Consider the following 23,265-nt stretch of genomic DNA (forward strand, 5'->3'; position numbering starts at 1 on the left):
CTGACTTTTTGGCGTACTTGGGCCCCAAAAAACGGGAGTAGCTCTTCAAGTACGCCAAAAAAAAGCTTTGGGAAAAATTAAGCCCCATGTCTGTTCTCTTGATTTTAATCACTCCACCATTGGCGGCCGTGCCTTCAGCTGCCTAGGCTCGAAGCCATGGAATTCCCTCCCTAAACCTCTCTGCCTCGTTACCTTTCTCTCCTCCTTTAAGACACTCCTTAAAACCTACTTTTTTGACCAAGCTTCTGGTCTCCTGTCCTAATATCACCTTATGTGGTTTGGTGTCAAATTTTGTCTAGATAACACACCTGTGAAGTGACGTTAAAGGCACTGTATAAATACGAATTGTTGTTCCTGAAGGTGAATCACTGGTTGTTGGAGCGTTTGTAATATATTTATGCTTGGGGTCACCTGACACCAGAGGGCACCACTTTCGGATGTCATACAGGCAATACAGGAAGTCGGATCTTGTTCTTCGTATAAGTATGCAACTTGGCCTTGACTGGACTCAGCTTAGGCTTCACAGCCTTAGTGTCCCACAGCTTGTCAAATGTCACTTGGCTCATGATCGACTGACTTGCACCCGTGTCCAGCTCCATTGATACAGACATGCCATTCAGCTTCACATTAACAGTTATCGGCTGGCTCTTTGACGAGAACGAATACAAACTATACACTTCCTCCTCAGGTTTTGTGTCTGGGCCAGCACTGGACTGATCATCATCAACAATATGATGAGCAGCAGCAGCACGCTTGTCTCCACAAGATCCTACAAATCCCCTGGGAGGACAGACGCACCTCGACCAGGCCAACATCCCCAGCATTGAAGCACTGACCACACTTGATGAGCTCCACTGGGCAGGCCACAGAGTTCGCATGCCAGACACGAGACTCCCAAAGCAAGCGCTCTACTCGGAACTCCTTCACGGCAAGCGAGCCAAAGGTGCGCAGCGGAAATGTTACAAAGCCTCCCTGATAAAGTGCAACATCCCCACTGATACCTGGGAGTCCCTGCTACCTTCAGGGATCTGTGGACATGCACTCCAAGGTCCCTTTGTTCCTCTACACTTCTCAGTGACCTACCATTTAATGTATATTCGCATTCCTTGTTAGCCCTCCACAAATGCATTACCTCACACTTCTCTGGATTGAATTCCATATGCCACTGTTCTGCCCATCTGACCAGTTCACTGATATCTTCCTGCAGTCTACAGCTTTCCTCTTCATTATCAACCACACAGCCGATTTTAGTATCAGCTGCAAGCTTATTAATCATACTCCCTATATTCAAGTCTAGATCATTGATGTATATCACAAGAAGCAAGGGACCTAATACTGAGCCCTGCAGAACCCCCTGGAAACAGCCTTCCAGTGACACAAACAACCATCAAACATTACCCTCTGCTTCCTGCCTTTGAGCCAATTTTGGATCTAACTTGCCACTTTGCCCTGGATCCCATAGGCTTTTAATTTGGTGATCAGTCTGCCATGTTGGACCTTATCAAAAGCATTGCCAAAATCCAAATACACGACATCAAATGCACTAGCCTCATTGATCCTCCTCGATGAGAATAGTGCATTTGATGTAGTGTACCAGTTCAGGGACCAGCGAGGTGCGTCAGAGAGGCGGGAGTCGGAGCGGCAGCGGCCTATAAAAGGCCCAGCAGTTCGGGGACCAGCGAGGTGCGTTGGAGAGGCGGGAGTCGGAGCGGCAGCGGCCTATAAAAGGCCCAGCAGTTCGGGGACCAGCGAGGTGTGTCGGAGAGGCGGGAGTCGGAGCGGCAGCGGCCTATAAAAGGCCCAGCAGTTCGGGGACCAGCGAGGTGTGTCGGAGAGGCCAGCCGGTGCAGCTCAGCAGGGAGGCAAAAAAGAAGTAGAAATAAATCGAAAGGTGACGTCACAGCCAAGGGGGTAAGTGTCAGTAAGTAACCTTAAGCATTATTGTTGGCAAATTAAGTTTTTCTAAGGGTTAAGTCATGGCAGGAGAGCTCGGACACGTATTATGCTCCTCCTGTACTATGTGGGAAGTCAGGGACGCTTCCGGTGTCCCTGACGACTGCGTATGCGGGAGGTGTATCCGCCTCCAGCTCCTGACAGACTGCATTGCGGCACTGGAGCTGCGGGTGGATGAACTCTGGATCATCCACGATGCTGAGAATGACGTGAATAGCACGTTTAGCGAGCTGGTCTTACCGCAGGAAAAGGGTACACAGCCAGATAGGGAATGGAAGACCAACAGGAAGAGCAGTGCAAGGAAGGAAGTTCAGGGGTTCTCTGCGGTCATCCTCCTGCAAAACAGATACACCGCTTTGAGTACTGTTGAGGTGGATGACTCATCAGGGGAGAGCAACAGCAGCCAAGTCCATGGCTCCGTGGCTGGCTCTGCTGCACAGGAGGGCAGGAAAAAGAGTGGGAGAGCTATAGTGATAGGGGATTCAATTGTAAGGGGAATAGATTGACGTTTCTGCAGCCGCAACCGAGACTCCAGGATGGTATGTTGCCTCCCTGGTGCAAGGGTCAAGGATGTCTCGGAGCGGGTGCAGAACATTCTAAAAAGGGAGGGTGAACAGCCAGTTGTCGTGGTACATATAGGTACCAAAGATATAGGTAAAAACGGGATGAGGTCCTACGAGATGAATTCAGGGAGCTAGGAGTTAAATTAAAAAGTAGGACCTCAAAAGTAGTCATCTCAGGATTGTTACCAGTGCCACGTGGTAGTCAGAGTAGGAATCACAGGATAGCTCAGATGAATACGTGGCTTGAGCAGTGGTGCAGCAGGGAGGGATTCAAATTCCTGGGGCATTGGAACCAGTTCTGGGGAAGGTGGGACCAGTACAAACCGGACGGTCTGCACCTGGGCAGGACCGGAACCAATGTCCGAGGGGGAGTTTTTGCTAGTGCTGTTCGGGAGGAGTTAAACTAATATGGCAGGGGGATGGGAACCTATGCAGGGAGACAGAGGGAAATAAAATGGAGGCAGAAGCAAAAGATAGAAAGGAGAATAGAGAAACCCAAGGCAAAAAACAAAAAGGGCCACTTGACAGCAAAATTCTAAAGGGTCAAAGTGTGTTAAAAAGACAAGCCTGAAGGCTCTGTGCCTCAATGCGAGGAGTATTCGGAATAAGGTGGACGAATTAACTGTGCAGATAGTAGTTAACGGATACGATATGATTGGCATCACGGAGACATGGCTCCAGGGTGACCAAGGCTGGGAAGTCAACATCCAGGGGTATTCAGCATTTAGGAAGGATAGACAGAAAGGAAAAGAAGGTGGGTGGCACTGCTGGTTAAAGAGGAAATTAATGCAATTGTAGAAAGGACATTAGCCTGGATGATGTGGAATCGGTATGGGTGGAGCTACGGAATACCAAAGGGCAGAAAACGCTAGTGGGAGTTGTGTACAGGCCACCAAACAGTAGTAGTGAGGTTGGGGACAGCATCAAACAAGAAATAAGGGACGTGTGCAATAAAGGTACAGCAGTAATCATGGGCAACTTTAATCTACATATTGATTGGGCTAACCTAACTGGTAGCAATGTGGTGGAGGAGGATTTCTTGGCGTGTATTCGGGATGGTTTTCTAGACCAATATGTCGAGGAACCAACCAGAGAGCTGGCCATCCTAGACTTGGTGATGTGTAATGAGAAGGGACTAATTAGCAATCTTGTTGTGCGAGGCCCCTTGGGGAAGAGTGACCATAATATGGTAGAATTCTTTATTAAGATGGAGAGTGACAAAGTTAATTCAGAAACTAGGGCCCTGAACTTAATGAAAGGTAACTTTGACGGTATGAGGCGCGAATTGGCTAGATTAGATTGGCAAATGATACTTAAAAGGGTTGACGGTGGATAGGCAATGGCAAATCTTTAAAGATCATATGGACGAACTTCAACAATTATACATCCCTGTCTGGAGTAAAAATAAAACGGGAAGGTGGTTCAACCATGGCTAACAAGGGAAATTAAGGATGGTGTTAAATCCAAGGAAGAGGCATACAAATTAGCCACAAAAAGCAGCAAACTGGAGGACTGGGAGAAATTTAGAATTCAGCAGAGGAGGACAAAGGGTTTAAATAAGAGGGGGAAAATAGACTACGAGAGGAAGCTTGCCGGAAACATAAAAACTGACTGCAAAAGCTTCTATAGATATGTGAAGAGAAAAAGATTAGTGAATTTATAATGGGGAACAAAGAAATGGCAGACCAATTGAACAAGTACTTCGGTTCTGTCTTCACAAAGGAAGACACAAATAACCTTCGGGATGTACTAGGGGACCGAGGGTCTAGTGAGAAAGAGGAACTGCAGGATATCCTTATTAGGTGGGAAATTGACGGGATTGAAGGCTGATAAATCCCCAGGGCCTGATAGTCTACATCCCAGAGTACTTAAGGAAGTGGCCCTAGAAATAGTGGATGCATTGGTGATCATTTTCCAACAGTCTATCGACTCTGGATCAGTTCCTATGGACTGGAGGGTTGCTAATGTAACACCACTTTTTAAAAAAGGAGGGAGAGAGAAAACGGGTAATTAAAGACCGGTTAGCCTGACATCAGTAGTGGGGAAAATGTTGGAATCAATCATTAAGGATGACATAGCAGCGCATTTGGAAAACAGTGATAGGTTTGGTCCAAGTCCGCATGGATTTATGAAAGGGAAATCATGCTTGACAAATCTTCTGTAATTTTTTGAGGATGTAACTGGTAGAGTGGACAAGGGAGAACCAGTGGATGTGGTGTATTTGGACTTTCAAAAGGATTTTGACAAGGTCCTACACAAGAGATTGGTGTGCAAAATCAAAGCACATGGTATTGGGGGTAATGTACTGACATGGATAGAGAATTGGTTGGCAGACAGGAAGCAGAGAGTCGGGATAAACGAGTCCTTTTCAGAATGGCACGCATTGACTAGTGGAGTGCTGCAGGGCTCAGTGCTGGGACCCCAGCTCTTTACAACATATATTAATGATTTAGAAGATGGAATTGAGTGTAATATCTCCAAGTTTGCAGATGATACTAAACTGGGTGGCAGTGTGAGCTGTGAGGAGGACGCTAAGAGGCTGCAGGGTGACTTGGACAGGTTAGGCGAGCGGGCAAATACATGGCAGATGCAGTATAATGTGGATAAATGTGAGGTTATCCACTTTGGGGGCAAAAACACGAAAGCAGAATATTATCTGAATGGCGGCAGATTAAGAAAAGGGGAGGTGCAGGGAGACCTGGGTGTCATGGTTCATCAGTCATTGAAAGTTGGCATGCAGGTACAGCAGGCAGTGAAGAAGGCAAATGGTATGTTGGCCTTCATAGCAAGGGGATTTGAGTATAGGAGCAGGGAAATCTTACTGCAGTTGTACAGGGCCTTGGTGAGGCCCCACCTGAAATATTGTGTTCAGTTTTGGTCTCCTAATCTGAGGAAGGACGTTCTTGCTATTGAGGGAGTGCAGCAAAGGTTCACCAGACTGATTCCAGGGATGGCAGGACTGACATATGAAGAGAGACTGGATCAACTGGGCCTTTATACACTGGAGTTTAGAAGGATGAGAGGGGATCATAGAAACGTGTAAGATTCTGACGGGACTGGACAGATTAGATGCGGGAAGAATGTTCCCGATGTTGGGGAAGTCCAGAACCAGGGTACACAGTCTTAGGATAAGGGGCAGGCCATTTAGGACTGAGATGAGGAGAAACTTCTTCACTCAGAGAGTTGTTAACCTGTGGAAATCCCTGCCGCAGAGAGTTGTTGAGGCCAGTTCATTGGATATATTCAAGAGGGAGTTAGATATGGCACTTACAGCTAAAGGGATCAAGGGGTATGAAGAGAAAGCAGGAAAGGAATGATCAGCCATGATCTTATTGAATGGTGGTGCAGGCTCGAAGGGCCGAATGGCCTACTCCTGCATCTATTTTCTATGTTTCTATGTTCCTTGTTACCTCCTCAAAAAATTCAATCAAGTTAGTCAGACACCACTTTCCCTTAACAAATGGTGCCCAAAAGTTTGATTAAAGAGATAGGTTTCAAGGAGTGTCTTACAGGAGGGAAAGGTGGAGAGGCAGAGCGATTTTGGGAGGGAATTTCTTAGCTTAGATCTTTCTATAAGTCACATTTACCTTCTTGTGTAGCAAGTTTCCCAGCAAAATATTATAAAAAGTATTACTGTATTGAATTTTTCACATTGTCAACGATCAAACCTCTACCCGTATTGTTCACACTTTCATCCCATCCAGTGTTCCGACTAGAAGCAACATGTTTTAGCATCCCGACTATTTATAGTATTCCAGCTATGCTCTAGACAGTCACAAGTCTACATCATCTCCCGTGTAGTATTCCAGCGACATATTGTGCATCTACACGAGTTTTAGAATCAACAGCACAGATACTACCATCCCAGCACTATCCCCATTGGAAGGAGAGAGCAAGATTTCTAAACCTAGTCCAAGATTTTCATCGAAACTTACAGCACAGAAGGAGGCCATTCTCCCTGCCGTGCCTGTGCTGGCTCTTTGAAAGAGCAGTCGTGCTTTGTCCCACTTTCCCGCTTTTATATCTGTAACCCTGTAAGTTCTCATCCTCAAGTACCTGTCCCACTCCCTTTTAAAAAATTTTCGGGAATCAGCTTCCACCACCTTTTCAGGTAGAGTGTTCCAGATCCTGACAACACTCCGAGTGAAAACATTTCTCCTCACCTCCCATCTAGATCTTTTGCGAATGATTTTAATTTTATTACCACTGCTTATTGACCCACTCGCCAGCATTCTCTATCAAAATCCCTCATCACCTTGAAAACCTCTAATAGGTCACCTCTTGAGCTTCTCTGTTCCAAGGAAATACAGTGCGTTCACCTGTCAGCAAATTGGGACGTTTGTGTCAGTGCCAGTCCTCACATTTCCAACCTCTCCTCATAACTGAAGTGTCAGCTGTGGCTCAGTGGGTAACACTTTTGCCTCTGAGTCAGAAGGTTGTGAGACTTGAGCAGAAAAATCTAGGCTGACACTCTAGTGCAGTACTGAGCGAGTGCTGCACTGTCAGAGGTGCTGTCTTTCGGATGAGACGTGAAACCGAGGCCCCATCTGCTCTCTCAGATCCCATGGCACTATTTCAAAGAAAAGCAGGGGAGTTATCCCCGGTGTCCTGGCCAATATTTATCCCTCAATCAAAATCACAAAAACAGATTATCTGTTTGTGGGAGTTTGCTGGTTGAAAATTTGTTGCCGCATTTCCTATATTACAATCGCACCTACATTTCAAAAAGTACTTCATTTAAAGTGCTTTGGGACGTCCTAAGGTTATGAAAGGTGTTCTATAAATGCAAGTCTTTTTTCTTCCATGGTAACATCCTGATAAACCTCCTCTATACCCTTTCGAGGGCCAATGGTTGGCAACCTTTGTTAGTTTCAAAACTGAATAGGGCACAGGTTGGATGGGGCTTGGGGTGGAGTCAGGGTTTACATTCTGAGACTTGCTTTGCTGATGATGAAGATGAATTGACTATCTTCACAACCAATTTGTGCACATCATATGGTGCAGAAGGAAGTAGGGGAAAACGAGACTTTACTAAAAAAAAAACAGACATTTTAGAAATTCCCAGATGAGGCTTATTCCTGAATTGGACTGCCTGCTCAAATGGACAGGTATCGCAGACCGAGAGAGCACAGTTAGTACAGGCCTCTTCCTTGCCCAGCTCCTGGGTTACAGTGAGCAATTGGCAAAGGGTGGGGCATGGAGGTGTCATCACCTCTGCCTGTGTGTTTGGCTGAGGAACGTTATGTAGTAACACCCTGTAGGGCAGATAGAGAGAAATGTTATCTCTGGGGGATGGGGAGAGTCCAGATCAAGGGGGCACAACCTGAAAATTAGAGCTGGGCCATTCAGGGGGATGTCAGGGAGCACTTCTTCACACAAAGGGTGGTGGAAATATGGAACTCTCTCTGCCAAAAACATGCTGAGGCTGGGGGTCAATTGAAAAGTTCAAATCTGAGATTAATAGATTTTTTGTTCGGTAAGGGCATTAAGAGTCACGGAACCAAGGCGGGTAGATGGAGTTAATGTACTGATCAGCCATGATCTATGAATGGCAGAGCAGGCTCAAGGGGCTCAATGATTTATTCCTGTTCCTTTGTGAAATAACTTCAAAAAGGTACGGTGGCACATTTGTTATTGGGGGTGAAATGTAAACAGAGCCTCTGAAGAGTTAACTTGAATTAAAAGACTTTCAGAGAAGCTGCTTAACATAGATTTTTCATCTGGCAATTAAGTTAAAGATGTTATTTTTTGACATGATCTTTTGGTCACCCTTCTGCTATCCAACAGCAATAACCATGGAGAGCAGTACTGGAAGATATCGGGGGACAGCCATCAATATCAGACAACTGTTAAAGCAGATTTATGACCAAAAAGGGCGAGGCAAGATTGTAAAACCAATAAAATATATAAGGCTGCATTTGTATTATGAGTGAGATACATTAAACTAGATTTAATTTTGAAATGATAATTGGAGAGTCCCAGACTTGACAGGGCTGGGAACAGTTACACGCACCCACGCTCACTCACACACATACACACACACACACACTCACACACATAATCTCACACACACACAAACATTCACAAACACATACACACTCTCAAGACACACACTCTCTCTCACACACATAGACACTCACATTCCTCAGACAAACAAACAGATACACTCAGACACACACTCACAGACAAACACATGCACGCACTCAGACACACACATTCAGACACACACACACACGCACACATTCAGACACACACTCTCAGACATGCACACACATTAACACACACACAATCTGAGACGAACACACAAAGAGATGACACCGTGGCTATCGGAATTTTTTCACTTACCGATAGGGATGCAGAGTCCTTATGCCGTAGCGCAAGGCATCCTCCCAGCGGGTGAGGTGAATGCAAGCATCCATTGCAGCGTCGAGCATCTTCAGCAGATAGAGGTTAGTGTCTGGGAGGACATCTCGATTCTTATCTATGAAAGCCTGGCACATGTCCATCATTTGTTCCCAATCTGTTATTAACTTCAGTTAAGGAGTCAGGCAGGAAAATAAAATAAAAAACCTATAAGATATTATTTTACAAAAGACAGATGCTTGATGCTAAATAAGGGCATCTGCTCTGTTCTGGAGGGACTCATGCTCCTGGCTACTTTGTTCCTAAACAAATATTAGACATATAATATATCTCCAATTTAATTAGTTTTTTATATATCAGAACAGTGTGTTAGACAGTTCAAAACAGGAGTAGTGGTGACTTGTTTTGTGTCGTGTGTGACCACATCCCCACTGCTATTACATTCTTTACACATGAGGATATCTTGTTCCTCCGAAACTCCAAATACGCCACCCAACCCAAGACTCAGCAGACAGGGTCCTACTCGAACTCCTTCTTTTCCCAGGGCCTCAAGACACTGGTACTCTCTACCTTCCTCCGCCTTTCTTTTTTTCCCACAATCTTGAGGCCTTTAAAAACCAAACTTGACATCGCCTAAGAACTGCTGTGCTAACTCAGTCTAACTCTGTCTACGCCAAGGGAACCCATCACTAAAATTTGTCTTTGGCCGCAACACAGTGTTCCACTTTATCTCACTTTGTTTTTGAGATGTGGTTGATCAATTAATTGCCCATTCTTAGTTACCCCTGAGGGCAATAAGGGTCAACTCTGTACTGTAGGACTGGAGTCACATACAGGTATCCCTTACCAGAAAGGCAAGGGATTGAGATTAAACAGAGATCGCTCCCCCTGGAGTGTTTTATCATCACCTGCTCCTGTCTTGTGCTTCAGTGCAATTGTCTCCTTCAAGGCAGGTCAGAGTGGCAAAAACGTGGAACTCGCTACCACAGGGAGCAGTTGAGGTGAATGGCAAAGATGCATTTAAGTTGAAGCTAGATAATAAGTACATGAGGGAGAAAGGAATAAAGGGTTATGCTGATAGGGTGAGATGAAGTAAGGTGGGAGCAGGCTCAAGTGGAGCATAAATGCCAGCATAGACCAGTTGGGCCGAATGGCCTGATTGTGTGCTGTAAATTCTACGTTCTTCCCAATTGAGCTCGCTTTCTCTCTCCTATTCTTTTCACCCTCGGTGGTGTCCTCCACTCTGGCTTTGGGCCCAATACCTCGGGTTCCCCACTTAAACAAAGATAGGAAAACCAACCGTCAGGCACGGCTTAAGTTCTGTCGGCATGGTTGAATCACGGGGTTCGTCGTGTAGGCAGCCTGCATCCTGCAGGAACTCCCACACAAGAACCTGATGTCCTGGGACTGCAGTCACATTATGTGACACTGCAAGGGAAAGGCAGCGACTTTTGTACCGGCTGTTCAAACAGGAAGGGCTAACTATCTCTGTCAAAAAAGGAAATGATAAAATAAAAGAAATGGCTCGGAGTGCATCACAGTCTGCCATGCAGTCTTGGAGGTTTGACGATGATATAATGATGATCTGAGAGCCTTGTCTGCCCCCTCAGGTGGAGGTAAAAGACCCCATGGCACCATTTCGAAGAAGAGCAGAGGAGGCATCATTAGTGTCTCATTAGTGTCTTGGCCAGTTGTTATCCTTCAACCAACATCGTAAATTAACTGGTCGTTAGCTCATTGCTGTTTGTGGGAGCTTGCTGTGCACAAATTGGGTGCTGCGTTTCCTATATTACAACAGTGACTACACTTCAAAAGTGTCCTGAGGTTGTGAAAGGTGCTATATAAATGCAGGCTCTTTCTTTCTTAATGATGTCTTACTTTGCTCCCTTGGTTTCAAAGCTATTAGAGCGTGCTGATTAAATTAAAGACAAGGGGGACGAAAGTGCCCCTTTTAATAACCCCATTAGCACCTCCGGGGGGCGCTAACGGGGCGCAAGACAGTTTCCGTCCGGGTGATGGGGTCGTTTCTGCCTCAAGGGAAATTGGCCAGGAAGTTGCGGAGCCGAGCAACCGGCGATGATGTCTTTGCCATACGCGGCGACCCCTCACCGCCCCGCGCCGACCCCTTAACGCCTAGCGAAGGAAATTGCTCCGCCGGCCACGAGGATGGCGCGAGCAGGTGTCAACGGCTGCTTCGGACATCCGCTTTCGGTGCGCTGATTAAAGGGGAGGTGCCAGAGCCCTGGACCGCCATCTGTTTTCGACCGACTCTCGGGTCAGCTCGACCATGGCGGCCCGAGCGAGGTCCAGGCCGCCATCGTACTGCCCGGCAATCCATCTTGAATGCCGGAATGCTGGCCCCATCACACGGTGCCCTGGTGGTCCAGTGGTGGCCACCAAAGGCCGTGCAGAGTGCACAGCGGCCCTCCCCTTTAATCGAAGGGGAGGGGCGTTGAAGCACATAAGTGCTACGTGGAACATCCACGTAGAGCTGAACATTTCATCCCAGTAGCGCCCTGGGACACTGCCCCCAAAGGAAGAGAAAGTGATCTGCTTCCTTCGAGCGCCGGGCACTAAAGGCCCTGGCCTCGGAAGTTTACCGCCCCCAATCGGGGCGCGGGACAATTTCGCACCCAAGGACTCCCACTTGTCTTTTGTTCTGTAGAAAGTTGCAAAGCCAATGGTCAATGATCAGCCCTGAATGTATTAAAAATGGCAGAGCAGGCTCGAGGGATCTTATGGCCGACTCCTGCTCCTATTTTTTATGATCTTCTGTTCTTAAATTGACTAAGAATTATATCATTATAATGGTTATAATTATTCAGAAGGTTTATGTGGAAGAGCTGCAGAACTTGGAATAGTGTCCAAAATAATATTGGGGCAGAAATTCTTCGAGGACTTCCCGCGGGCAAAGCACTAAATAATAGACATAAAATGCGCACTTACTTGAAGCTGCTGCTCCTGCTCAAAATCCTGGTCCACAGGCCTCCTCTCCCTGCCTGGACACCCAATCACAGGTAAGTATTTTCTCATTCATAGTAATAGGAGATTCGTTACAAATCTCCTATTACTATGAATGAGAAACACCCCAAAACGCACAAACACTACATAAAACATTTAAAAAGCACCTCACACAATACACTAATAGAAATTAAAGTTGTTATACATGTTTTTTAAAGAAAAAAAAATTGCCGAATTTAAAAAAAAGTTAGGGTTAGGGTTTAAAATAACATTACCTGAGTGGGCAGGGTTTTAACATAAATATATATTTTTAAATTTTATTTTAATCATGTTTTTAAACTTTTATGCCTATAAAAGTAGGCTATGTGCCTGCTTCTTCAGGCGCAAGATTTTTGAGGACATTTGCCAAGCAAGATATGTGTAAATCCCGCAATCTTGTCCGTACAACTGTCCTCGCTCTCGTGATGCCTACGATCTGTCAAGCTCCAAGCTTGACAGATTGGAAAAGCCGGTTTTCAGCGCATGTGCATTACGCGCTGAAAACCGGCTTTTCTGATGCCTTCCCGGGTCCGTAGAAACTTCGTACGGGCCCAGGACATCAGAATTTCAACCCCATTATCTGTAGTTTTGGCTTCGCAACTTTCTACAGAAACTTGCCTCGTATAAAATATGCATTAAACTAATCAATATATAATAAAAAAATATATATAAATGGGTTGAAGTGGCAGCCAGTTATAAATTACTTTAATAATGCAGGAATGTCTTGACGTGATAATGGAAGGCTCCTTACAATGAGGTTGTGAGCATATGGTAGGAGAGCAGCTCAAAGCTCCAATCTAGAAAGCGATTTGCCAACAGGAGTTGCTCATATGTTCTGGTTATTCTGGCAACATGTTGTGATCTGAACTCACTTTGTGTCATGCAATCTCTGTGATTGTGTTGGTTTCATGTACAGGAATAATAGGTATTTATGTCAATTATTTGTTCCATTTAATGAGAAGGAGGAAGAGAGGCAGAGAGAGAAAGAAAGAAAGGGCGAGTGAGAGGATGAGAGTGAGAGAGAGAACAGGTAGGGAGCAGATTGGAGAAAGAGGAGAGAATGAGTGACGGGGGAAGAGCCAGAGAGAGGAGACAAACAGGAAAAGGACGAAAAATAAGAGAGGCAAAGAGAAAGAGATAGCGAGGAGAGGGGAGGCAGAATGAGTGTTTGTGTGAAGTCACATAAGGCCAGATGGCACCACCAGATGGTACCAGGTTTGATCCTTGTTCTGTACTGAGATAAATGATGTCAATTGGGGTAGCAATAGGAGCACTACAGTTGGCCTCAGCACCGCTGGCTTTAGGAGGCAACAAAAACAAATAAGCCGTGATTCTCACTCCTGATCACTGTCCAATGGGCTGGATTTTCAGTTTTGCCATGTTTGGGGCGAAAACGGAGGCGGGATGGGAAAGTTACTGCCCGGGTAATGTTTGCGCTGTGTGGAGAAATTTTTGCCATCTGGGCCCTGCGCCAGGGGTGCAGTGCAAAGGGAGGCGTTGTACAACTTTTGCGGCGCAAAAAATGAGAACCTCGCCAACTAAAGTGCGGGGCCGGGAGTGCTCCGAGAGTGGCCTTGGGAGGGGGAAAAAAAAAATCACTAAAACATTCCAAAAACATTACCCACATCACCACAACACAAATTGCTGCAAAAAAATTAAAGAATAAACACTGGAACTTACCTTTTTTTGCACTTTAGCTACCTCACCACCGCCGACAGGGCTGGACCGCTTTGTTTTCCCCGGCAGTCATCGCGGGGCGCGCTTCAAGGCGTACGGGTCGGGTGTGAGTCCAAACTACTGCCGGTGTCGCAACGAGAGGCATTGCACACCTGGCGCAGCTCTTCCCAGCGGTGCTTCTAAGCCGTGGAAAACCCGACCAGAGGATCGGGACTGGATACAAAAGGCCTCACCGCTCCGGGGTGAAACCCAACGAAAATCCAACCCATAGACTTCCGTTGAAAAATGCGCACAAAAGTTGAGAACAGGATTGGGGCTCGGTTTTGATTGCCCTTCAGGACTGACGAGCCTGCTGCCCTCACTGAACCCTGGAGTGAAGGACTGGAAGCTGATGTGGAACCATAGCCCCCACTGCCCAGCGAGAAGTTCCACAGCAAGGCATGGGGCGGAACACCGAGGGGGAAACTGCAAGACTAACTGAACGGGAGATGCCTTCAGCCATTATTGGTCGCTTCTGACCAGTTGGCTCAAGAGCAGCACTGGCAACCGTTCACGTGTGCAACTCCAGAAAATAAATGAAGAAGTTCTCTGACCAGCTGGCCCTTTTCTTTTGTTGAAAACATTAATTGGCTGTCTGTTAAAACCTTCTAAATGGGAATGAGTCACATCCACCAAAGGGCAGAGACATGAGAGCTACCCACCCTGTCATCTGGGGTGGAATGTGCAGTGTGCATGGATCTAAATGGGCAAATGACAAAAATAGCAAAATGTAATTGCCAAATGAATTTCAATATTGGTAAGTGCGAGGTATTGCATTTTGGTAAGAAGAACAAGGAGGCCATATACGCCAAGGAAGCGTCTAAATGGTGTAGAAGAACAAAGGGATCGAGGCATACAGAAACACAAATCGCAAAAAGCAGTCACACAGGTTGATAAGACCTTAAAAGGAAACAAAACACTGGGGTTTATTTCTAGAGGGATAGAACTGAAAAGCAGAGAGGTGATGTTAAACTTGTACAGAACCTTGGTTCGACCACACTTGGAGCACTGACATAGAGGCACTGGAGAAGGTGCAAAAAAGATTTACAAGGATGATACCAGAACTGAGAGGTTATACCCATCAGGAAAGATTGAATAGGATGAGGCTTCTTTCTCTAGAAATGAGGGTGAGGGGTGACCTGATAGAATTATGGAAGGTATTTGATAGGGTAGACATAGAAATTTTTTTTTCCACTTTTGAGGGAGATCAAAACTAGGGGCCATAAATATAAGATAGTCACTAATAAATCCAAAAAGTAGAACAAATAGGGTAGATAGAGAGAAACCAATTCCACTGTTGGAGAGTCTAGGACAAGGGGCATGGTCTAAAAGTTAGAGCCAGACCTTTCATGGGTGAAATTAGGAAACACTTCTGTTGTGTATCTGTGGTGCATTCCCATGTTTCGCCACCAAGGAGCTCATCCCCTGAAGTCCCAAGGGATCCCAGCAACCCTTAGGAGCATTGTATAAGGCCTGTTCCTCACTCTGGAGTGTCTTAATAAAGACTGAGGTCACTGTTACTTTAACCTCCCTGTGTGCAGTCTCATCTGTGTTAGGGGCACAATAACTTCTACCCCCACAAAGGCTGGTAGAAGTTTGGAACTCTTTTCCACAAACAGCAATTGATGCTGGGTCAATTGTTAATTTTAAATCTGAGATTGATAGATTTTTGTTAACCAAAGGTATTGAGGGATATGGGCCAAAGACGGGTGTGTGGAGTTAGGTTGCAGATCAGCCATGATCTCACTGAATGACAGAACAGGCTCGAAGGGCTGAGTGACCAACTTTGGTTCCTCTGTTCCCAAACGCAGGGGTAGAGGGAGCGTAAACTTTGAAAACTAGCCAGAGAGCTAATTTGCAGTCATGTGACCCCACAACACCAGGCCCCAGGGTCAGGTTCTCAGGCCAGCATGAAGTTGCAACCCTGCTGTTTACTGTGGAACCAACAACAACAATTTGTGTTTATATAGCGCTTTTAACATAGTAAAATGTCTCAAGGCGATTCATATGGGTATTAAAAGACAATGGGCTGGATTTTCCTTTTAAATTATCCCTGCCCGATCCTTAATGGTGTTCTGGTGGTTGCGTCTTTTTCAACTGCCGGAATACCGCTGGTGCGCGCTCCCGCGGTTTTCAGGTGCTCCATGTCGGCGGTGGCGAAACGGTGCGGGAGCGAAGTGGAGCGGGCGGTGTGTGGCAGAGGAGGCCTATCGACTCGGAAATCTTTGGCTCCTAAGTTGTGCGCACGCGCGCAGCTGTCAAACTCCGCCCCCCCCCCCCCCCCCCGAGAGTCACCCATGAGAGGCCAGAGATTGCCGGCCTGAGATCGCTGTGGGGGGGGGGGGGGGGGGGCGGACGAGGGGGAGAGTGAGATCGCTGCGGGATAGAGAGTGGGATTACTGTGGGGGGAGGGAAAGAGAGTGCGATCGCTGTGGTTGGGGGGGGGGGGGGAAGAGATCGCTGTGGGGGTGGGGGGAGGGGGGAGAGTTAGATCGCTGTGGGGGAGGGGGTAAGAGAGTGCGATCGCTGTGGGGGGGGGGGGAAGAGAGATCGCTGTGGGGAAGGGGGTGAGATCACTGTAGGGGGTGAGACAGACTGGGAGGTGAGATAGACTGAGGATTGGGGGATGAGAGAGACTGGGGGAGGAGAGATTGCGGAGAGGAGAGACTGGGGGGTGAGTGAGATTAATGTGAGTGAGACTAGTGAGTGAGACTAAAGGAGTAAATAAGGCTTTATTAGACTATTTATAGTATTGCCGAACACTAGAAAATTCTACAATCCGTTTAAAACTACATCAAACTGTGGAGAACGATAAAGATCTGTGTAATATCAAACAAACCTGTCAGATCTGTGTCCATACAGTCCATTTAAGGTCCACTTAAGATCCAGTAAGAGCTGCTTTTTCAAGATGGTATTAAGGTCTGGTGGTAAACGGATCTTCATGATGAAATTTCCATTTTGGGCGGTAATATATGGGCAAACAGTATCGAATACCGCCCGGCGGTAATGACTCTGGAATTTACCGCCGGGCGGTATCTGGGTGGTAATGTGTTTCTTTCGACAAAACTTGTATTTCTGGGCGGTAACTGGGCGATTTGAGAGGAAACAATAAATCGACATAGAAACACAGAAAATAGTTGCAGGAGTAGGCCATTCAGCCCTTCGAGCTTGCACCACCATTCAATAAGATCATGGCTGATCATTCATCTTAGTATGATCACATCTCTGATTTGTGAATTTAAACATTTATATTTCATTATTCTACATTTGCTGCAAAGTAACTCACTGTGTGAATCACTTTGAGATACAATAATGCACTTTTAGTATGAATTTATAAATTATTTTCTAAATTGAGACCAAAATATGTATCTTTCAGAGATGCTAAAATACCACTGACTCATCACAAAACAATGTGTAATGGGATATTATCTACTCCAAATTAAAGAGCTCTAAACCCTCACCTGAACACAGCAGCCCTATCAAGTCACATCTGGACTGTACAGATTAACCTCACTATATGCACACAATGTGCACCACTACATTTATGTACAGCAGGAAATGCTAAAAGTCAATGCACCGTCCCTTTCGCTCCCAGTCTCCATAGCGGGTAGGTTCAGGCCCTCTAGGCCTATCCCTTTCCTTTGTGGCTGGATTGATGTCATCAGGAAATCTTTCCAGGGGACCTTTTCCCACCGGGTCCTGCTGTGGATGATCAAAGCATTCAACAGGGGTTTCAGGGTTTTTTAAAGGCTCCTTTTTGAGCCACATAATGAGAAATTAGGGCAGACAAGGAGGTAGGTTCTAAGGAGCGTCTTAAAGGAGGAAAGAGAGGCAGAGAGGTGCAGGCAGGGAAGTCCAGAGCTTAAGGCGTAGGCAACAGAAGGCATGGCCACCAATGGTTGAGCGCTTATAATCGGTGATGCTCAAGAGAGCAGAATTAGAGGAGCGCAGACATCTCGGGGGCACGGGGGGTGGTGAGTGGGGGGTTGTGAGGCTGGAGGAGATTACAGGGATAGGGAGAGGCGAGGCTATGGAGGGATTTGAAAACAAGGATGAGAATTTTCCAGTGCGGATGAGGAACAGGCCCCCATCAGTGATATCATCGGAGCAGCCTCCCAGCGTCAGAATCGCAACTCCAGGAGCTCCGTGTTAATATTGTTTTATGTCTGAGAATTTACTGTTCTGTATATTACTTTACTGTATGAAATGGGAGAGCACTGTGAACAAATTCACTACTTCCTCTAATACTTTGTATACAAAAGCAGCACTTTGAAAGTCTACACCTGGTGTACATTCTCTGCTTCAAAACTTTTGATCTCATAGAATCATAGAATAGTACAGCATAGAAAGAAGCCATTTGGTCCATCGAGTCTGCACCTTCTTTTGAAGAGTAGTCCAGTTAGTCTCACACCCCCACTCTTTCCCCATATCCATGCCATTTTTACTCCTTCAAATATTCTACCATCCTGTCAGGCAGTGCATAATTTTCAGCCTCAACTTCAGTAAAATGTTGAATTTTGAACTCTTTAGCTGAGGAATGTCAGTGCTGAGAAATGGAATATTCTCCCACTTTAGCGTGCACAGTGTCACCATTTATTATTTCCTCTTGCCACCCTGCTCTAATAATATACCTCAATACTAACGTCAGAGAAACATCTGTCATCAACGTGGGTTTTTTCCATTTACCTCACCAGTCATCCTAAAGGTGGCATTGTCAATTTAGTGTGTGTGTCAAGTTCCTGGCAGAGATTTTTGCTATGGGTCCATGCCCACTACAGACAGGGGTTGAAATCGCTCAAACCCATTTGACCTGGGACCCTGACCGTCAGCAGATACAGGAGACATGGGTCCCCAAGGGTGAAAGGACAACCTGCGTGCTAACCCACAGTTGCCATTTGATCACTTGATTTTAATCTTTTGAAACTTATGTAAACAATTAAGAACATAAGAAATAGGAGCAGGAGTATGCCATTTGGCCCCTCGAGCCTGCTCCGCTATTTAATAAGATCATGGCTGATCTGATCATGGAATCAGCTCCAATTCCCTGCCTGCTCCCCATAACCCCTTATTCCCTTATCGCTCAAAAATCTGTCTATCTCCGCCTTAACTATATTCAATGACCCAGCCTCCATAGCTTTCTGACGTATAGAATTCCACAGATTTACAAGCCTCAGAGAAGAAATTCCTCTTCACCTCAGCTTTGAATGGGCGACCCCTTATTCTGAAACTATGCCCCCTAGTTATAGATTCCCCTCTGAGTGGAAACATCCTCTCTGCATCTACCTTGTCCAGCCCCCTCATTATCTTAGATGTTTCAATAAGATCACCTCTCATTCTTCTGAACTCCAGTGAGTATAGGCCCAACCTACTCAACCTATCTTCATAAGTCAACCCCCTCATCTCCGGAATCAACCGAGTGAACTTTCTCTAAACTGCCTCCAATGCAAGTATATCCTTCCTTAAATAAAGAGACCACACGCAGTACTCTCGCCAATACCCTGTACAATTGTAGCAGGACTTAACTGCTTTTATACTCGATCTCCCTTGCAATAAAGGCCAACATTCTATTTGCCTTCCTGATTACTTAATGTACCTGCATACTAACTTTTTGTGTTGCATGCACAAGGACCCCCAGGTCCCTCTGTACTGCAGCATTTTGTAACTTTTCTCCATTTAAATAATAATTTGCTTTTTAATTTTTTCTGCCAAAGTGGATAACCTCACACTTTCCCACATTATATTCCATCCGACAAATCTTTGCCCACTCACGAAGTCTGTCTATATCTGTTTGCAGATTTTTTATGTCCTCCTCACAACTTGCTTTCTCACCATCTTTGTATCATCAGCAAATTTGGCTACATTACACTCGGTCCCTTCATCCAAGTCATTAATATAGATTGTAAATAGTTGATGACACAGCACCGATCCCTATGGCATCCCACTAATTACTGTTTGCCAACCGGAAAATGGTCTATTTATCCTAACTCTCTGTTTTCTGTTAGTTAGCAAATCCTCTATCCTTGCTAATATATTACCCCCAACCCCATGAATTTTTATCTTTAGCACTCTCTCAGCGCTCTGACAAGCAGCCTTACTCTTGATGACAGTGGAAAGATACCACGAGGTCCTCAACAGGGTTGATGAAACGTGGATACTTTGTGCAATTTAAAATTTGGCAATTGAGCAGAGCTGTTGTTGGACTGCTCTGTCCACGGCAAATGAGCCAAAGGTGGGCAGTGGAAACATTACAAGGACATCCTCAAAGCATCCCTGATAAAGTGCGACATCCCCACTGACACCTGGGAGTCCCTGGCCAAAGACTGCCTTAAGTGGAGGAAGTGCATCCGGGAGGGCGCTGAGCTCCTCGAGTATCGTCGCTGAGAGCATGCAGAAATCAAGTGCAGGCAGCGGAAGGAGCGTGCGGCAAACCAGGCTCCCCGTCCACCCTTCCCTTCAACCACTGTCTGTCCCACCTGTGACAGAGACTGTGGTTCTCGTATTGGACTGTACAGCCATGCTAAGAGTGGAAGCAAGTCTTCCTCGATTATGAGGGACTGCCTATGATGATGATGATGATAAGATCAATGGCCAATGAATGACTCAACCAACCTTTGCTGGGCACTTCACCATATAAGACAAGTCTAGTCACCATGCAATTAACCTTTCAAGCTGCCATCAATCTACTTAACAGCTTTGCAAATTCAAGAGCAAATACGTTCTGTAAGCCAGAACAATGACTGGGTTGGAATGGAAAGAAGGAAAGGCTTGCATTCAGTGTTCCCTCTATTGTTTTTTCATGCGCCGTCCCTTTAGCTGGCTGCGCGGGCCATGCAAATTTTCAAGCAGCATGATTTCTTCCACGTAAAAGTTGGTGAGTATCCTGCACGGGACCACCAGGCAACTGTGCAGCTTAGCAGGAACATTGCTTGCATTTATATAGTATCCATCATGATCTCATGACATCCCAAAGCACTTTACAGCCAATGAACTACTTTTGAAGTGTAGTCACTGTTGTAATGTAGGAAACGCGGCAGCCAATTTGCACAGAGCAAGACCCCACAAACAGCAATGTGATAATGATCAGATAATCTGTTTTTTTTTAAAAAGGGGTGTTGATTGAGGGCTAAATGTTAGCCAGGGCACTGGGGAGAACTCTGTTGCTTGTCTTTAAAATAGTGCCATGGGGACTTTTACATCCATCTGAGAGGGTTTAAAGTCTCATCTGAAAGACGACACCTCCGACAGTGCAGTGCTCCCTTAGTATTTGAGATTATTGTGTTTAAGTCTCTGGAGTGGCACTTGAACCCACAACCTTCTGACTCAGAGGTGAGGGTGCTATCCACTGAGCCACAACTGACTCGGAGAAGCTGAACTAGTATGCTGCTCTTCAGCTGGCTGCTTGAGGGTCTGATATTCCCTCACTGCAGCGATCATCAGAGAATCTTGTAACGTGGAATCTGCTAGGTTCTTTGCCCTCTCATCCCTTCCCAATAAATCAAGCAAGATATGGGAATTTGATGGAAGAGGAACCAGTGTCACATTTTGTTGGCGCATGATATTACACCAGCGATGTATTATCACTGCACCAAATGATTACCATAGCAACTAATCCAGGCATTCATTCTATTGCTGCACTGCTGGTAACATAATGATTATGTCACCGGACTAGTAATCCAGAGGCCTGCACTAATGATCCTGGAGACATAAGTTCAAATCCCACCATGGCAGCTGGGGAATTAAAATTCAGTTAATAAATAAATCTGGAATTAAAAATGCTAGTATCAGGCGGTGACCATGAAACTACTGGATTGTTGTAAAAACCCATCTGGTACACTAATGTCCTTCAGGGAAGGAGATCTGCCGTCCTTATCCGGTCTGGCCTATATGTGACTCCAGACCCACGGCGATGATTCTTAACCGGCACTCAGTTGTATAAGACGGCTCACCACCACCTTCTCAAGGGCAATAAATGCTGGCTCTTTCGGCAATGTCCACATCCCAGGAACGAATAAATTAAAAAAGGTAGATGTCAAAGCAGAGGCGCAGGACAAGGGACAGGAAGAAAGAAAGGAAGGAAGGAATATTTCTGGGTGAGTGTGCCTTGAATATTCTTGTGCAATTCCCCACCCCCTTGCTGTTTCCTTTCAGAGCCCTCTGGAGAGGTCAGTTTCTCAGTCAGAAGGAATTGCGGGAATTGAACCTATCGAAGGGAAAAGTTCAAAGAAATCAAGCCTGGGAAAAGACAAGCATAAAGTGAAATGTACAGGGATGGAGTCCACCTCTGTGTTGTAATTATTCTTGTGCAAGCTTCATCTCTCCTCACCCAAGTCGATGAAATTGGAGGCAATGGAGCCTGAGGCCTCGAATCATAAGGATACTTTGCGCAGATTGTAATTCATCCACTTTTGGAATCGATTCCTCGACTTCCTTCCAGGAATGCTCCTCGCCCGCCAGCATGTCAGCATCCTGCACAGAAGAAGAAATTAAGTTCACTCCTTTGACCACATCAGGGGCCCATCTGCCGCCCCCCTACCACCACCACTCTTGTTACTTGGAAACAGTAAGAGTCATTTATCGCTCTCCATCTTTCCCAATTCCGAATCCCCCTTCCTGCTCAGCCTCACGTCAACAGAAAAAAACAGAGTTTATTTCTGACAGTAACAGACTATCTAATCACCTCAGGAGCCTCGACACTGCTGCATACACAGGTGTTGGTGGAGTAAATTGTTCTGTAAGCCCACCTACATCTGGCATTGGTGCTGAGGATGCATTTTTCTTAAGATTATTAAACATGTTGACTGATATACTTTCTACCTATTGACTACACCTGTTGCCTTATTTATTTCACAACCACAGCCTTTCTTACATTGCAATGTGACTACGCTTCAAAAGTACTTAATTATCTATGGGATATCCTGAAAGCCGCTATATAAACAATCTATCAATCAAACTATCTAACAAACAATCTATCTATCTATCTATCAGTTAGATGAGGGATAAATATTAGTCAGAACACTGGAGATAACGTCTCAGCTCTCTTCAAAACAGTGCTGAGGGATCTTTTATGTCCACCTGAAGGGGCAGACCTTGATTTAATCTCATCTGAAAGACGGCACCTCCGACAGTGCAGCAGCATTGAACCGACCAGAGTGTCAGCCTGGATTATGTGCTCAAGTCTCTGGAGTGGGACTTGAACCCACAACCTTCTGACCCAGAGGCGAGATTGGAACCCACTGAGACACAGCTCCTGAGATGTGCTCTGTGCCTGGAAGATGTCTATGGTGCAAAACGTTGAGTGCAGTAGTGACCTTGTCTGCTTTCTCAGGTGGACGTAAAGGAGACAATGACACTATTTCAAAGAAGAGCAGGGGAGTTCTCCCCGGTATCCTGGGCATTTCTATCCCTCAATCAACATAGCTAAAACAGATTATCTGGTCATTATCACATTGCTGTTTGTGGAAACTTGCTGTGCACAAATTGGCTGCCGCGTTTCCCACATTACAACAGTGACTACACTTCAAAAGTACTTCATTGACTGTCAAGTGTTTTGAGACAACTGGTGGTCGTGAAAGGCGTTACATAAATGTTAGTCTTTCTTTCTGTGGGCTGTTCAACTATGGGGAGCATCAGCCAAGCCTACTCCTGTTATGAGCCTTAATAAACGGTGGGT

At 45.8% G+C, this 23,265-nt stretch overlaps 1 protein-coding gene across 1 annotated transcript in view; it reads right to left on the minus strand.

The window, feature by feature from the left end:
• The window catches only part of smyd3 (SET and MYND domain containing 3), a 1,321,352-nt gene that overhangs the window by 61,605 nt on the left and 1,236,482 nt on the right, over positions 1-23,265 (minus strand). Inside the window, exons 9-10 of the mRNA XM_070889200.1 lie at positions 21,974-22,061; positions 8,862-9,036 (exon numbers count right to left, since the gene is read on the minus strand). Coding sequence (XP_070745301.1) covers positions 8,862-9,036; positions 21,974-22,061 — 263 coding nt within the window. The remainder of the gene's footprint in view (positions 1-8,861; positions 9,037-21,973; positions 22,062-23,265) is intronic.

This window comes from Pristiophorus japonicus, chromosome 9 (genome assembly GCF_044704955.1).
Source record: "Pristiophorus japonicus isolate sPriJap1 chromosome 9, sPriJap1.hap1, whole genome shotgun sequence".
Taxonomy (NCBI): domain Eukaryota; kingdom Metazoa; phylum Chordata; class Chondrichthyes; family Pristiophoridae; genus Pristiophorus; species Pristiophorus japonicus.